Source organism: Thalassophryne amazonica, chromosome 4 (assembly GCF_902500255.1).
Source record: "Thalassophryne amazonica chromosome 4, fThaAma1.1, whole genome shotgun sequence".
Classification (NCBI taxonomy): Eukaryota; Metazoa; Chordata; class Actinopteri; order Batrachoidiformes; family Batrachoididae; genus Thalassophryne; species Thalassophryne amazonica.
The window spans coordinates 52,942,610-52,960,219 of NC_047106.1; the positions used below are offsets into that span (position 1 = coordinate 52,942,610).

At 44.8% G+C, this 17,610-nt stretch overlaps 1 protein-coding gene across 2 annotated transcripts in view; it reads left to right on the plus strand.

Moving 5' to 3' along the window:
- The first annotated feature begins 740 nt into the window (after positions 1 to 740).
- The window catches only part of gap43 (growth associated protein 43), a 43,999-nt gene continuing 27,129 nt past the window's right edge, over positions 741 to 17,610 (plus strand). Inside the window, exon 1 of one of the 2 annotated variants that reach the window (XM_034167917.1) lies at positions 741 to 1,018. In XM_034167917.1, the coding sequence (XP_034023808.1) occupies positions 989 to 1,018 (30 nt within the window). In that variant the 5' untranslated portion in view covers positions 741 to 988. Of the gene's footprint in view, positions 1,019 to 2,328; positions 2,354 to 17,610 lie in introns of those variants that run through there. The other variant, XM_034167918.1, reaches the window with a different exon arrangement.

The following is a 17,610-nucleotide window of genomic DNA, read 5'->3' on the forward strand; positions in this document are numbered from 1 at the left end:
ATCTGCTGGTGTTTCCATGAGAACAGAGAGTGCTGGGTATGGGGGCGGGTGGTGATGGCGGTGTGTGTGCGTGTGTGTGTGGGGTGACGTGTGTTAAGAGTACAGCGTGTGTGCGGGTGTGCACGTAAGGATGCGCGATAGTGCATTTTTGATCATCATCATCATCGCTTCTCGACCTGGCAAAATCTTATCCGGATTTTGCCACAAAATGTGCTTTTGGCATCGCTGTGGCAATTTCAACGGAGAACACACACATACACAACACAGATCCATCATCCAGAGAACAGAGGAGGGAGCCTGACCAGTCAGAGGAGGCCTCTTTTTAAAAATGACACCTCCTTGTGTGTGGAAAAGGAGGGGAAGGGAGAGGGTAGTGATGCAGAGAGGAGGCAAAAGCAGTTTTAAGAAGAACAAAAACATTAAAAATTGGAGGTATCCAGTCAGTCATTCAGGAAGGTTTTTAGGGTGGGGCTGGAGATTTTGCTGGATCCAGGCTGAAAGAAAAAGAGGAGGAGGAGGAGGAGGAGGAGGAACAGGAGGGTGAGAAGATGTAGAAGAGAAGGAGTGCTGATTTAAAGGAGGTGGGGGTTCATCGCTATGAGTGCAAATGGGGGTGAGGAGGGGGTGTAGTGTCAGTTAATGTGAAAGAAAGAGGGGAGGAGAGAGGATGGAGGGAGTCAGGGTAAGGGAGGGGTTTAAAGGACGGGTTGTAGCCATTGTCAGGCAACGAGTAAGAGAGAGAGAGAGGGAGAAAGGTGCACCCGGGCAGACTGACTGAAGACTGCGTGCACGCACAGTGGGATGAGTAAAGGCACAGAGCATCTTAGCTGTTGAGAGAGAGAGAGAGAGAGAGAGAAAGAGAGAGAGCGAGAGAGAGTGTGTGTGAGAGTGAGAGAGAGAGAGGGAGAGGGTGGGAGAGAAGAAGAAGAAGGAGAAGAAGTGAAAGGGAGAAAAAAAGAAGCAGAGAAGAACAGGGAGCGCTATAACTATGCTGTGCTGCATAAGAAGAACCAAACCGGTAAATTGCTCTCATTTGCTTTCTCCTTCATTTCATTCGTGCGTCTGTGAACTCTGAACTTTGTCACTATGCATTTGGAGTCCGATCAGGCTGCTTTTTTGAGGATGAGATGACAGAAAATGTTTGCTGTTGTTTCCTTTGAGTTGGTCTTGTTTCGGTTGAAGTCGAGCCACAGGAGCCAGACACGCCTAGTTAATGTGATTATCCTGCATGAATGGATGCAGCCTCAATGCTTCACAGACCTCACACTGTATTTGCAGAAAGCCACAAGAATGTAACTCAGTCTTGGGCAGTGGGGTATTCCTGCCTATTGATCATCTTTGTTTTTTTTAAATGAAAGATTATTGAATAGCAGCTGATAGGTGCCATATTCTCATGCTGCCTCCGTCCATGGTGCTGAAAAGATCCTTCAATTGTTCTGGAGATCTGTTGAATTCATTGATTTGTAGTAATTACACCAACAAATAGTCTGCTTTTAATGCTTTGAAATGAAAGTATAAACAGCTTTTTTGTGTCTTTATTATGTGGAAATGGGTGCCAAGAGAACGTAAATTTGCACAGTGAAAGAAAAAAGGGTGGGGTGCGGACTGAGTGAGCATCACCATCATGTCAATGGTCTCAGGGGAATACAATGGGAATAAATGAGTCTAAATGGATTATGAAAGCCTTCCAGCTTTATAAGTGGATGCTGTCAATGGAGGGTTCTATGAAGAGTGCACTCATTTAAAGGGTGTGAAAGGGTTGCGCTGGATAGTTTATAATAACCTACAGCTATTCTGAGTGGCAATGAAAAAAAGGTGTTGCATAGAGGTGGGTGGGTTTGGATTGTGGATTGTGTCTGTTGTATTTGAGCAGTTTTCCCTCTGTGATCAGGTGTGCACTAATTACATCTTTTACCAGACACACTGGATTCTGATGGCAGTTGATTGCTTCTTAAATATCAGCTTGGATGAGTCATATTGGCTCTGATAGGGAGGAGAGAGACAAGGAGCAAGTTTTTAAAAAAGAGGAAGAACTGGATGCAGAGAGGCGAGAGCGAGGGTGTAGCTGGTACAAGAAGAGGTAGTTGGGTGCAAAAGTATGCAAGGTGAAGGTGGAGCTTGGCGGCAGCAGCAGAGAAAGGGAAGTGTGTGAATGCATTCAAATAGAGGTGTAGCAGTTGTGGAGGGAGGAAGGTGGGGGGGCGGTGTGGGGGAAGGTAGGGAGAGGCAGGTATGCAGCAAAGCAGAACGGCAAATAAAGGAGCTATAGGATGGCAAAGTGGACAGCTGGTGCGAAGGTGAGGAAACATGGAGGAGAGAAAAGTAGGCGTGCTGCCACAATGCAGCCATGTGGGTGAGGCGCCGGCTTTTTTAACAAATGCAATGTTGCCGCTGCTGCTGCTGTCACCTCAAATGTGCACCTCACCGCAACAAGATATCATCCCAGTTTATGAGCACTTATCATCCTGTACCAAAGGCACAAATTAATTCAGACAGGCTCTGTGGATTTTCGTGCATGAGCAGGCAGACAGCATATAGTTTCTGCTTCAAAAAGGCCAATAGTGCTGTGGGTCCTAGCACTGTGGTGCGCTAAGGGCTCTCCTCACCATGGGAGTGGCTGAGCAGCACTTAATTTATGTCTCCTCCTTCTCCAATGTCAGTGAGGTCCTCGCATTTGCAGCTTTATGTGGTTTTACAACAAAATCCACTCCCAAATTCAACTGCAAAACAGTTCCTTAAGAGCTGATAGCTTAAAGACTAGGCATGCAGTCACATCTCATCCATTCTTCTTTCACCAAAATCTAGCCGAGACCTCCTGTCTAGCTCACCCTCCACTCATTTCTACTCACAACTGCATCTCAACACCTGGAAATCCCTCATACTTTGACTACACCCCTTTCCTCTGAGTTCGGCTTCAGGCAAAGTATGAGCCGCAGCTCCTCAATATCACCCCCACCTTCCCATTTCCCCTCAGTCCTCATCTTCATCCCTGGCCCCTTTGAGCTCACCGGTGACTGCTGATCCTTTGTTCAGTTGTGGAGCTGGTATAATTTAATTAAAGGCTGCTCTGGAGGCTGTGATGACGATGGGGCATGCTTTTCTTATTAGATGCTATCGTGCATCAGTTCCCGTAGCATTGCGGAGAAACCGCGCAAAGGAGAGCGACGGAGACGGTGCATGGCAGCTGAGGCATGGGTACCACCTGAGCACGCCTCTCCTCATCTGCAGGAAATATCTGACTAACAGGGTGTGGTGTGCCGCTGTGCCTGAGAGAGAAAGAGAGAGTGAAAGAGAGAGCGAGAGAGAGACAGAGGGAATGAGTGGGCAGCATTTCGACTGAGAAAGCGAGGAAGATGGAGGGGGGAAATCAGTTCGGTCTTTTGTGTTCTTGCAGGAGGGTTGTAGGCTGGTGTGCCAGCAGCAGGATGTGATCATATATTTCCTACCATGTCTGATAGCAGACATCATCATTAAATGCACATTAAGGTGAAACATATGTAGAAAATACACCTGTTGGGCATGTGGCATGAAGGAGCCTTCTTGCATTCCTGAGCATAGAAATACTCGATCCAAGGTTGGGGTGAAGCACTGAGGTAAAAAAAAAAAAAGAAAGATTCTATGTGTGCTTGGTCTGCATTCGTGTGAGCTTTGTGGTAATTCAAACAGCATTTACCTCACTGCTCTCTCCTCCTCTAACTCTCTAATGACAGTGAAGCACTGGGAAGGTGGCGTGTTGCTCATGTGTGTCACTAAGGTTGGGGGGGGGGGGGTATGGTGGTGTGGCTATGGATTTGTTGGTAAAGCCACTGACTCTGGGGTGTGGTTCTCACAATAGCCGGTGCTAACCCGAGGAAAAGAGGAGGAGAGGGAGTGCAGGCTGCAGCCGATGGACAAATCTAGATAATGCGCTGAAAACATTTTAGTGCGTCCGTGCAGACTTGCCACTCGTGCATAAAGACAAATCCATCCGTCATGCACTGCGACTGTGTCCGTGAAGGTGGAAGTTTGCCACCTACACGTTTTGCTGTGCAACTCTGCAGAGCAAGTGAAGCTGAGCAGCAGGTCATTGAATCCACCGGGCAAACAAACCATTTTGCCACTTCACAGCGATTATGGTTGTAAGCACATTGCATAATTGGCTATTTTTTCCTCTCAAGAAGGAAAATTCTCCAAATTCACTCTAAACATTCCACTTTGCGCCGGAGAATGCAAAACTGCTCTTCTGTGTTTTAATTAAAGTGTATCTATGGTAACCGTAGAAGAGCGTGTTGGATGAGGAAACACTGCAAGCTAGTTTTAATGAATAATTTGATTAACCTGATATTGCAAATATGTTGTCTTACTACAGAGTCACTGAGGAAATGTTTTAAACAGTGCACAGCTAACGCGGAGTCTGAAAAACTCAATGGAGGGTACCTTGCACTGTGCTCTACCTTTGGGAGGTGCTGCAGTATTTATGAATGAAAATGTGTGTGTGCTGCACAGACACTGAGACAGACGCCTGCAAGGCCATATGTGATCAAGGTTCATTTAAGAGCCGCTCTATTCAATATGCAATTGTCAAAGGTTTCTATTACATATGATGGGATTATAGTCGATTGTGGTCATTATCCGCTGATACTCTATATATTACAATGCAATAACATGCAAGTATGTGATGTGTTGTATAACTCAAAGTGAATTTGTCATGAATTTGTCGACTGTGCAGCACATTTTTGGCAGAATATTTCCAACATAAAATTGTGCTAGTTTAAAATCCACCCTCGGGTCTTTCAATGTGGAATTTTCATATACCTCTCGTATTTGTTTCAGTTTTCTCTGGGTTCTGGCTCCCCCCTGCAGCCAAAAACACACAGATTGGGCGAATTGATGATCCCAAATAAACTGTAGGCATGAATGTGAGAGTGAATGGTACATTCACTTTCCCTTTCAAGACATTGGCTGTGTCTGAATTCAGGGGCCGCATTCTTCTAAACCTATGTTTGTCGGCTACATACATTATAGAGGTGCGACGAGATTGTCTCCTTTCAAAGGCTCCTTGTAATGTGGCCAATGAATGCATCCTTCTTCCCCAAAAAATGAAGAATGTAACAGGTGTAGTATATATAAGTATTGAAAAATTATTTCTAAACTATGGGTTATGGGCATTAGGCTAGCTTGTGAGTTGTAGCTGTCATGGTTGCCAAGCATCAGAGGGTAGGAGCAGGAAAAGGTGATGCAATAGTAAAATTCTCCGTGGGCTAGACCATCTCATTTCAGAATGGTTGGTTCGGCCTGTGTGGTCTTGGAAGGACAGATCTTTGTATGATACAGCCTTAGAAGAATGCAGCCACTGAATGGGACACAGTGAGGGTATCTTCATCTTTCTACCAGAGCCAGTGTGGGCATTCCCCAAAGACCCAACTTATTGGGCTTGTTCCACAGAGCATACTATACGTATGTCACAGAAGTACTAAAGGAATTGCAGAAAGTTTGAGAATACTGATATGGACAATCTTCAGATGATGGGACTTTGGCTAATGTGCCAATCCAACCACATGTAACTAACATGAGGCTAAAAACTGATTTTATACAATATCACCCCTTTAACTGAGCAAGTAGAAGAAGACGGACAAATCATGGATACAGTAAATGTTGGATGGATGAGCTGATGATGCTTGATACTTGTTTTCAAAGTAGGTGGTTAAAACAATCTAACAAAACCTAGATCCAACAATTAGTGGTTTGAAGTCCAACAACATTAACAATAGTTTAATTTGATGGCTGTCTGAAAATAATTCATTTTCAATTCCAAATTATACTAAACTAGTAAAACACATAGATTCATAATCATGACCTTTGTCTTTTTCTGTCAGTTGACATTTTGAAGAAAAAACAACCTTTATTGTTATTAATACTATTATTGTTATTATTATTAAATTTTGTAATTGTATAATGCATTTCTAGAGCTATTAATCACACAGTACTGGGCAAAAACTTTTTTAGACACCTCATTGTTTCTGTATAAATCTGTTTTTTGATGTTCTTTCTGCATTAGTTTGCTAGTAAAACACTAAATTTGCTATTTTGCATGTGTTAATTTTCAAAATTAATAATAATAATAATAATAATATTAAACCAAAAATTGAATGTTCCACGCACAGCATGGGCTATGGTACCCAAATCTGGAGAGGGGCTGGACGCTTCATTTTTCTGGCGTTGCCCACGGGGAGAGGCGGAGAGCTGGTGTTGCACTGCTTATTGCTCCCCAGCTCAGTCGCCATGTGTTGGAGTTCACTCCGGTGAACGAGAGGGTCGCGTCCCTACGCCTTCGGGTCGGGGACAGGTCTTTCACCGTTGTCTTGGCCTATGGGCTGAGCAGCAGTGCAGAGTACCCGACCTTCCTGGAGTCCCTGGGAGGGGTACTAGATAGTGCTCCGACTGGGGACTCCATTGTTCTCCTGGGGGATTTCAACGCCCACGTGGGCGGCGACAGTGAGACCTGGAGGGGGGTGATCGGGAAGTACGGCCTCCCCGATCTGAACCCGAGTGGTGTTCAGTTGTTGGACTTCTGTGCTAGTCACAGTTTGTCCATCACGAACACCATGGTCGAGCACAAGTGTGTCCATAAGTGCACGTGGCACCAGGACACCCTGAGCCGGAGGTCGATGATCGACTTTGTAGTCGTATCATCTGACCTTCGGCCACATGTTTTGGACACTCGAGTAAAGAGAGGGGCAGAGCTGTCGACCGATCACCACCTGGTGGTGAGTTGGATCCGCTGGGAGGGGAGGAAGCCGGTCAGACCTGGCAGGCCCAAACGTATCGTGAGGGTCTGCTGGGAACGACTGGCAGAACCCTCTGTCAGGGAGGTCTTCAACTCCCACCTCTGGGAGAGCTTCTCCCAGATCCCGGGGGAGGTTGGAGACATGGAGTCCGAGTGTACCATGTTCTCCACCTCCATTGTTGATGTGGCCGCTCGTAGCTGTGGTCGCAAGGTCTCTGGTGCCTGTCGCAGCGGCAATCCCCGAACCCGGTGATGGACACCGGAAGTAAGGGATGCCGTCAAGCTGAAGAAGGAGTCCTACTTATCTTTGTTGGTAGGTGGGACCCCAGAGGCAGCTGACAGGTACCGGCAGGCCAAGCGTGCCGCATCCCGTGCAGTCGCAGAGGCAAAAACTCGGGTCTGGGAGGAGTTCGGGGAGGCTATGGAGGAGGACTATCGGTCGGCCTCGAAGAGATTCTGGCAAACCGTCCGACGCCTCGGGAGGCGGAAGCAGCTCTCCACCGGCACTGTTTACGGTGCGAGTGGGGAGCTGTTGACCCTGACTGGGGATATTGTTGGGCGGTGGAAGGAGTACTTCGAGGATCTCAATCCCATCGTCACATCTTCCGAAGAGGAAGCAGAGACTGGGGACCCAGAGGCGGACTCATCCATTACCCAGGCAGAAGTCACTGAGGTGGTTAGAAAGCTCCTGGGGTGGATGAAATCCGTCCTGAGTACCTTAAGTCTCTGGATGTTGTGGGACTGTCTTGGCTGACATGCCTCTGCAACATCGCGTGGTGATCGGGGACAGTGCCTCTGGATTGGCAGACCGGGATGGTGGTCCCTCTGTTTAAGAAGGGGGACCGGAGGGTGTGTTCCAACTATAGGGGATCACACTCCTCAGCCTCCCCAGTAAGGTCTATTCCAGAGTACTGGAGAGGAGAATTCGACCGATGGTCGAACCTCGGATTCAGGAGGAGCAGTGTAGTTTTCGTCCTGGTCGCAGCACACTGGACCAGCTCTACACGCTCCATTGGGTGCTCGAGCGTTCATGGGAGTTCGCCCAACCAGTCCACATGTGTTTTGTGGATCTGGAGAAGGCGTTCGACCGTGTCCCTCGGGGCACCCTGTGGGGAGTGCTCCGGGAGTACGGGGTCCTTTGCTAAGGGCTATCCGGTCCCTGTACGACTGCAGCAGGAGCTTGGTTTGCATTGCCGGTAGTAAGTCAAACCTGTTTCCAGTGCACGTTGGCCTCCGCCAGGGCTGCCCTTTGTCACCGGTTTTGTTCATTATTTTTATGGGCAGAATTTCTAGGCGCAGCCAGGGTGTAGAGGGGGTCTGGTTTGGGAACCACAGAATCTCATCTCTGCTGTTTGCGGACGATGTGGTTCTGTTGGCTTCGTCAAATCAGGACCTTCAGCGTGCACTGGGGCGGTTTGCAGCCGAGTGTTGGGCGTCCGGGATGAAAATCAGCACCTCCAAATCTGAGGCCATGGTTCTCGACTGGAAAAAGGTGCTTTGCCCTCTTCAGGTCGGTGGAGTGTCCTTGCCTCAAGTGGAGGAGTTTACGTATCTCGGGGACTTGTTCATGAGTGAGGGACGGATGGAGCGTGAGATCGATAGACGGATCGGTGCAGCGTCTGCAGTGATGCGGTCACTGTATCGGACCGTCGTGGTGAAGAGAGAGCTGAGTAGGGGGGCATAGCTCTCGATTTACCGATCGATCTACGTTCCAATCCTCACCTATGGTCATGAGATTTGGCTCATGACCGAAAGAATGAGATCGCGGGTACAAGTGGCCGAGATGAGTTTCCTCCGCAGGGTGGCTGGACGCTCCCTTAGAGATAGGGTGAGGAGCTCGGTCACTCGGGAGGAGCTCGGAGTCGAGCCGCTGCTCCTCCACGTCGAAAGGAGTCAGTTGAGGTGGCTCGGGCATCTTTTCCGGATGCTCCCTGGACACCTCGCTGGAGAGGTGTTCCGGGCACGTCCCATTGGGAGGAGGCCCCGGGGAAGACCCATGACATGCTGGAAGATTACATCTCTTGGCTGGCTTGGGAACGCCTTAGGGTTCCCCCGGAGGAGCTGGGGGAGGTGTGTGTGGATCGGGAGGTCTGGGCGGCTTTGCTTGAGCTGCTGCCCCCGCGACCCGACTCCGGATAAAGTGGAAGAAAATGGATGGATGGATGGATTGAATGTTGCAGAGAATTTATAGCAGCAGATGTTTTCATGATAGTAAATGCTTGATAACTTTCTTGATTGACTATCTAATGTATGATTCAACAAATTGAATAACAGTGAACAAATATGTAACTGATGATTATTATCTTCTTCTGTAATACCACAGAATAGCTCCCCCAAAAGAATTCAGTTTAAAATGTAATCAATCAATCAATCAACTTTTTTTTTATATAGCGCCAAATCACAACAAACAGTTGCCCCAAGGCGCTCCATATTGTAAGGCAAGGCCATACAATAATTATGAAAAACCCCAACGGTCAAAACGACCCCCTATGAGCAAGCACTTGGCCACAGTGGGAAGGAAAAACTCCCTTTTAACAGGAAGAAACCTCCAGCAGAACCAGGCTCAGGGAGGGGCAGTCTTCTGCTGAGACTGGTTGGGGCTGAGGGAAAGAACCAGGAAAAAGACATGCCGAGAAGGGGGGCAGAGATCGATCACTAATGATTAAATGCAGAGTGATGCATACGGAGCAAAAAGAGAAAGAAACAGTGCATCATGGGAACCCCCCCACAGTCTACGTCTAAAGCAACATAACCAAGGGATGGTCCAGGGTCACCCGATCCAGCCCTAACTATAAGCCTTAGCGAAAAGGAAAGTTTTAAGCCTAATCTTAAAAGTAGAGAGGGTATCTGTCTCCCTGATCTGAATTGGGAGCTGGTTCCACAGGAGAGGAGCCTGAAAGCTGAAGGCTCTGCCTCCCATTCTACTCTTACAAACCCTAGGAACTACAAGTAAGCCCGCAGTCTGAGAGCGAAGCGCTCTAATGGGGTAATATGGTACTACGAGGTCCCTAAGATAAGATGGGACCTGATTATTCAAAACCTTATAAGTAAGAAGAAGAATTTTAAATTCTATTCTAGAATTAACAGGAAGCCAATGAAGAGAGGCCAATATGGGTGAGATATGCTCTCTCCTGCTAGTCCCCGTCAGTACTCTAGCTGCAGCATTCTGAACCAACTGAAGGCTTTTTAGGGAACTTTTAGGACAACCTGATAATGTAATGAGTATCATCCCTTATTGTAAATGATTGGATATCATTATACCGCATCTTAAAGACAATTTATTTGTAACCCTGCCCAGTATTTTTTGTACACAGCTGTAAATGAATCACAATGAGATCAAACTGATTTGTGTGCTTTCATAATGCATCAACCTGCTTCTCAACTGCCCCCCCCCCCCCAAAAAAAAACCCTTTGCACAATGGAATTAATCATTTTTGTGATTGAATGGTCACAGCACCAAACCGTAAGAGTGATTCTTCTTCTTACACTGACATGAGATCATTTGGAACTCTGATGGTATTTTATTTCACTCACACTCTCAGCTCTCTCTAAGTAAATGACACCCCTCTGTTCCAACAATGATGTCATATCCCATATTCCCAAACAACCTCATGCATCTTCCCTCTGACTCACTGCAAATGGTGAATAAGTAAAAGCAGAGTTAAGTGCTGAGGTCAATTTTTGACAATTATAAGCATGCATGAGCTCAGACCCAATAAGTCACCAGAGACTTGCATATTAAGACGACACAACCAAGACACATTGCAACTGGAAATGCCAAAATGTCTGGGTTCTTTTTTAAAATTTCATATTGCCGACTGGCAGAGAAAACGAAAAATAGGATTTACGCATCAAACTCTGAGGTCAGCATGTGATTAAAGGCCACGCGGAGGTGATGGTGCATCCACACGGCTGAACCTTGACCCCCCACTACTGCTCAAATATTGGAGTGATGGCGTGACCCTGAAGAAGACGTGTTGGTTTAGAGCTCGCGGTTCTTAATTTGTGTCGCTCACACTTCACACTTCACAAATCAAACACTTGTTTTGCATGTAATGAAATGAGGAGGAACAGAAGGATCAGAAGTGAAGGAGAAGAGAGACTGATGGATGAAGCTGTGGGAGCTTTTTTTAAAAAAAAAAAAACATACTGGCGTGAATACAAATGTGTAACTCCCCCTCTGCCCCCGCCGTGAACCACGCCCTGCAGATGCATCGCGCACACCCAGCTGCGACTGCGCCCGCCTGATCTACGACTTCCTATTGGCTCGTTCCCCTGGAGGGTTCAGGTGCGCTGCCAATCACGGTGACATATAGCCTTTCACGGCACCAACCAGTAGAGAGCGGGGATGAGTTAGCACTCTGGTTGTCAAGGTAACCTTTGATGGTTGGGAGGGGTATGGATGTGAATGCTGAGGGGAGTTGGGCAGGCGGCTCGTTCCCTAGCAGCCACAGAAGGAGCTGCACAATCCTACTGTATCTACAGAATACAGAGCGCCTCATTATTTTCAGAGAAAGAACTCCATTGGAATTTTTACATTTTTCTACTTGCAGGTTTCTAAAATAACATTCGTGGGGAATGTAGTGATGGGGGGGACTTTCGTTTCGGTCTGTGGCTGAGTTCTAAACCTTTTTCTAAGAGGATAGCATCCGTGTCGGCTCTGAATCAAGTAGCTGTAATAAATGTCTGAGATCATAATTTATCTCATTTGTTAAGTGGAGCTCGTTTGCAGACACACGTTGTTGGTCCTCACACACGGGCACTTAATGTTCTTTCTGCTGGACATGAAAGGGGTCATATTAGTCTCCTTTTCAGCAAGAAAGTATAAATCAGCAGGGGATGTCTGATGCTAAAAACAAAACAAACACAAAAACCCAAACAAACAACCCCGCCCCTCGCCAGACACAGTGATGCATCCAGCACATGAAACATTGGCTTCCAAATGAAAGACACAACCATAGACTGGCTATGTACTGGACAAAGCCTGCGTGATGTCCATAGGTTTTCTATGAAGCCCATATCTGGGCGTCGCTATGTTGGCAGCGCTGATTCTGGCGACATCACAATGAAGCTGTAAATGGATAAAGAGTGTGGGTGACTCAGTGTGTGACAAAAGAAGCCTGAACATGACCTTCTCTTTGAGTTCAAACCAGCTAAGCTAACAAGCTAACCTCACTTCAGGTATTTAATAAATAATTTTTGGGGACTGGGCGGTGGTTGTTGCCACAGGTTGGTTTGGTTTGGGCATTAAACATTTTGAACTCCTTATCTTATCAGTAACTGTGCATTAAAGGGATCTAACATATCACATTACCATTAAAATTTTAATGAAAAGAAAACAGAGGTGGCAGTTTTTGGACCTAGTCGTCTATGTGAGCCCTCCTCTGTCGATTTGGGACCCTTGGAAGCATATTTTAAACCTGTTATTCTTAATCTTAGTTTTTAAGGTGGATGGTGATCTTAAAATGGACAGTCAAATTGCAGCATTGGTGAAATCATTTGAGATGTTTGGCGACAGTGAAACCTTTTCTTTCCAGGCAACATTTTGAGATGGTTATTAATGCTTTTGTATGATCTCGTCTGGATTACTGCAGTTCGCTCTGTGTGGATGTAAATCAGTCACTTCTCTCCCATCTGCAGTTGGTCCAGAGTGCTGCGGCGTGGCTTTTAACAGGGGCTTGGACGAGGGAGCATACAACTCCTGTCCTGGCTGCACTTCACTGGTTGCCGGTTCATTTTAGGGTTCCTTTTAAAACTCTTATGTTTGTTTTTAAGTCCCTCCATGGTTTAGTTCCATCGTACCTCTCTGGGCTTCTTCAGTCTTACGTAACTAGTCGGTTTCAGGTCGGCTGACCAGCTGCTCCTGTAAGCGCCAAGGTCGAAAAGAAAGCTCAGAAGGGACAGGACTTTTTCTGTTGTTGCTCCCAAACTGTGGAACAGCTTGCCTCTGAGTGTTAGGGAGGCACTGTCATTGGTTATTTTTAAAGTTTGTTTAAAACTGGATCTTTCTTCCTTGGCTTTTAACACCAACGAGGCTAAGTTTGATCATTTTTAATTGCATTTTAGTGGTTCTTTTTTATTTGAATGTGTTTTAATTTGTATTATGTTTGTAGTGTATAGCAGCTTGTGTCAGCACGGGCTGTTTTAAGGTGCTTTATAAATAAAGTTGGTATGATATGGTATGGTAAAAGCGCTAACACCATCAACGTGCAAATAAATATGATGTGAATTTCAATCAGCACGAATACTGTAGCAGGGATGTCTTAGATATTCCATTAGGACAGCAGCTAGCAGACACAGACACAGTGAGAGTGTCTGGAATCGGCTCATCAGCAGTCACTCAAAGTGACCACGCCCCAATCATACAGAACTTTATGGATTAAAATGTCTTAAACTAATAAAGTTGGAGCCAGCCTCAAGTGGTCAGTCGAGGAACTGCAAGTTTTTCTTCTTCGGGGTGGGTTTTAAGTGAGCCCATCAGAGCTTACTGCTCGGACACAAGAGACAAGAGATTCTTTTTTCAAGACAATATGTTTGGTAAATAACAACAAAAAAAGGGACAATGTTACACTCCATATGTAAAACTGTGAATAGCTAATGTTTATAACTAAAGTATAATAAGCAAATAAGTACTGGAAAATGATAACGAAACCATAAGTTAGAGACTACGCTAGTTTCTCACGTGCAACTGACCATGTTGCCAGGTGACAGGGGATAGAGGCTGATGAGTCAACACCAAAATGCTGTGTTGGCCAGGCCATCTAATCTCAAACCAGCTTGTTCCGGCCTCCTCTCTTTCTGAAGGCCAGATCTTCGTAGGATGTAGTCTTAGAAGGATGCAGCCCCTGAAATGGGAAAGATCTATGGAAGTCTATGACATAGTATGTCACAGAAATCTAAAAGGAGCCATTTTCCAAATTTTGCATACAGATTCGTCATTTCAACAAGTAGGCTTATGTCTTATAATTTCACCCAATCAAGGGACAAGTTAACTTTTCACACCATTAGTTAAATTAGCAATCAAGCCTCTGAGAGCTTTATGCAACTGTTATATTACAGAAATCAGCTTTTTCCAAAATTCCTCAAAAGGAAATAATTGTGTATCAATGGGGCCCCGCAGTAGAGCTCCAAACAAACTCAAACTGGGTTTTCATGAACCTTAACTTGGCATGGTGTTGTTATTATTAATGTTTTTGCCTTTTATGCTTGTTTACAACATATATTGCCCGTGACTATTTTCTATTGCGACTGTTTACCATGCACGGCATCCATGCTAAACAAACTGCCTGTAACTACCCTGAAAAATGAATGCATTTTTCCTGAGCTGGCCATAATTCTTCACACGTCAGCATTATACTGCTGACGAGCCGACGATTACAAAGGAGCCTGCAAAGTGTTATTTCACTGTGATTTTGTAAATCCTGTAACAGCTCCCCATTCACTCTCATTCTTCCTTTTAAAACATTTTTTTTCATAAAAGGATTTCTTGAAATGACACAATCGACAAAGATAAGTCGAGCACTCTGAGAATTTTCTCAATGCTTTGATATGACAAGAAGAAGAAGAAAAACCTCTTGTACTTTAAAGCTGCTGTTGTGATCCAGGGATTCCTGGACTCTGGATGAAACAACATAGGTTTGGGTCTTAACGAAATCTTAATTTATTGTTTTGCGTTTGTTTTCAGACAGAATGAAAAATATAGGCTTTTTCTCAAAGCATGCAGAAACAACAACTGCAATAACCATCATAAATTAAGATTACGGGCACAAAGTCACTGTCAAGTCATTCTAAAGTCATCAATCTGAAAGTCCCAAGTCAAATCTGAAGTCAGCTTGCAAACAATTGGTGGTCATTATGAGTTGAGACTTGCTGATTCATGACTTGAGAGTGACTTGATGGTGACCCCTCTGATTAGGGGTATACACAAAGTGTATTCAAGGGTCATGTGACATTCTGTGGAAATAATTACCTCCGCCAAGGAAGTTATGTTTTCGGTCGCGTTTGTTTGTTTGTCTGTCTGTTTGTCAGCAGGATAACTCAAAAGGTTTTGAACGGATTTTGATGAAATTTTGTAGAGTGGTTGGAAATGACAAAAGGAACAAGTGATTAAATTTTAGTGGTGATCCAGATCAGGATCCGGATCCTGATGCTAACGCGTTAGCAAGTCTATGGCATTTTCAATGTTAAAAGTTAGCATTAAGCAGTTGCAGCTGTCATCACGTTTGGGTGCATTTGTTTTCAAATTGTAATATTTCTTAAATTTATTTTTGTTTATATATTAATAATCTAATGATTATTATATACAATTTTAGAGAAAGAGACAAAAAGAAATAGATCACTATGCCAAGGAGGGAATCTCTTTAGGGTCAGTGACCCAATGGCCTTGTTTAGAGAAGTGTTTCATAAATGTTAAAAAATTCATATATTTGCAGTTTAGTTGAATAATGAATTGAATTTTGTCTCATTTGTTTTTTGTCTATCAATCAGTCAATCAACTTTTTTTTTATATAGCACCAAATCACAACAAACAGTTGCCCCAAGGCACTTTATATTGTAAGGCAAGGCCATACAATAATTATGAAAAACCCCAACGGTCAAAACGACCCCCTGTGAGCAAGCACTTGGCTACAGTGGGAAGGAAAAACTCCCTTTTAACAGGAAGAAACCTCCAGCAGAACCAGGCTCAGGGAGGGGCAGTCTTCTGCTGAGACTGGTTGGGGCTGAGGGAAAGAACCAGGAAAAAGACATGCTGTGGAAGGGGGCAGAGATCGATCACTAATGATTAAATGCGGAGTGATGCATACAGAGCAAAAAGAGAAAGAAACAGTGCATCATGGGAACCCCCCCACAGTCTACGTCTAAAGCAGCATAACCAAGGGATAGTCCAGGGTCACCTGATCCAGCCTTAACTATAAGCCTTAGCGAAAAGGAAAGTTTTAAGCCTAATCTTAAAAGTAGAGAGGGTATCTGTCTCCCTGATCTGAATTGGGAGCTGGTTCCACAGGAGAGGAGCCTGAAAGCTGAAGGCTCTGCCTCCCATTCTACTCTTACAAACCCTAGGAACCACAAGTAAGCCCGCAGTCTGAGAGCGAAGCGCTCTAATGGGGTAATATGGTACTACGAGGTCCCTAAGATAAGATGGGACCTGATTATTCAAAACCTTATAAGTAAGAAGAAGAATTTTAAATTCTATTCTAGAATTAACAGGAAGCCAATGAAGAGAGGCCAACACGGGTGAGATATGCTCTCTCCTTCTAGTCCCCGTCAGTACTCTAGCTGCAGCATTTTGAATTAACTGAAGGCTTTTTAGGGAACCTTTAGGACAACCTGATAATAATGAATTACAATAGTCCAGCCTAGAGGAAATAAATGCATGAATTAGTTTTTCAGCATCACTCTGAGACAAGACCTTTCTGATTTTAGAGATATTGCGTAAATGCAAAAAGGCAGTCCTACATATTTGTTTAATATGCGCTTTGAATGACATATCCTGATCAAAAATGACTCCAAGATTTCGCACAGTATTACTAGAGGTCAGGGAAATGCCATCCAGAGTAAAGATCTGGTTAGAGACCAGGTCTATAAGCACATGCAATATCAATATCAGTGCTCAGATGACAGTAGCTTCTGGGAAAGGTGCAAGTTGCAATAAACTGTGATGCCAAGTGCTAAGGATACATGCTATCCAGTCACAGCAGATGAAAATTTTTTTAACTACTGAGCAAACATCATTGTTAGACTTTTTTTAGGTTCAATGATTCCACGGCGTGTATGTTATGGCGTCAGTGACCCCATGGCCTTGGAGGAGGTTTGCACTCTCTGAGTGCTTCTAGTTAAATGTTAATTTGAGGTATACATGCAGATATATGACTGTAAGTAAGTCCCTTCGGCTGCTCCCTTGTTTGCACTTGCCACAGCAAATCCAAGGTGGATCTGCATGTTGAATTGGCACAGGTTTTATGCTGGATGCCCTTCCTGCCACAACTCCACATTACATGGAGAAATGTGGCAGGGGTGGGATTTGAACCTGGAACCTTCTGCAGTGAAACCAAGCGCATTAACCACTTGGCCAATATGACTGTAAATCCAAAAAATACCTTCTCCGACTACAACCCTTTATAAACTCTAAAACAGTGTGTCTTAAGTTAGGTATGAAACTGATGTGATCATCTGTAGGCTGGCTCCATCCAAACCCATTCAGATTCTACCCACACAGCTAACTGTCTACATGCTGTTTTTGCTTCTTGTGTTCTGCTTCTTGTTGCTTGTCCATGCTCATTTAGGGTGCACATTTAAGGCTTTTGATCAGAGAACGTTGTGCACTGATTTACGTGTCTGTTTTTTGACTGTACAGACTCATTTTGTTTGCCACTTTCAGTGCTCATCATTCATTCTTTGATTTGATTTGATTTCTTTTCATTAGATTTATATGACTCATAGCACAACCCGCTATTTGATGGACAGCTATGGATCCAGTTACTTAAGGTAATACGTTGGACCCCCTTTCAGTACTGTGTTGTCTTCTGTCTGCTTCCAAATCTTAATCCCAATTCAGTCCTATTTTTCCACTGAATTCCTGAAATCCAGCCTCAGCTTCTCCTCATCTTTCCAGTAAACATTTCAAATAACTTCACTAACTCCTTCTCAGTGGCTGTATGCTCTTGTCTGTTTTTGGCCTTTGGCATTTGCAAGAATGTAGGCCAGAATATAATTATGACAGAGATCATCTCCAAACTACGAGGGCTGTCCGTAAAGTATAGGTCCTTTTTATTTTTTTCAAAAACTATATGGATTTCATTCATATGTTTTTACGTCAGACATGCTTGCACCCTCGTGCGCATGCG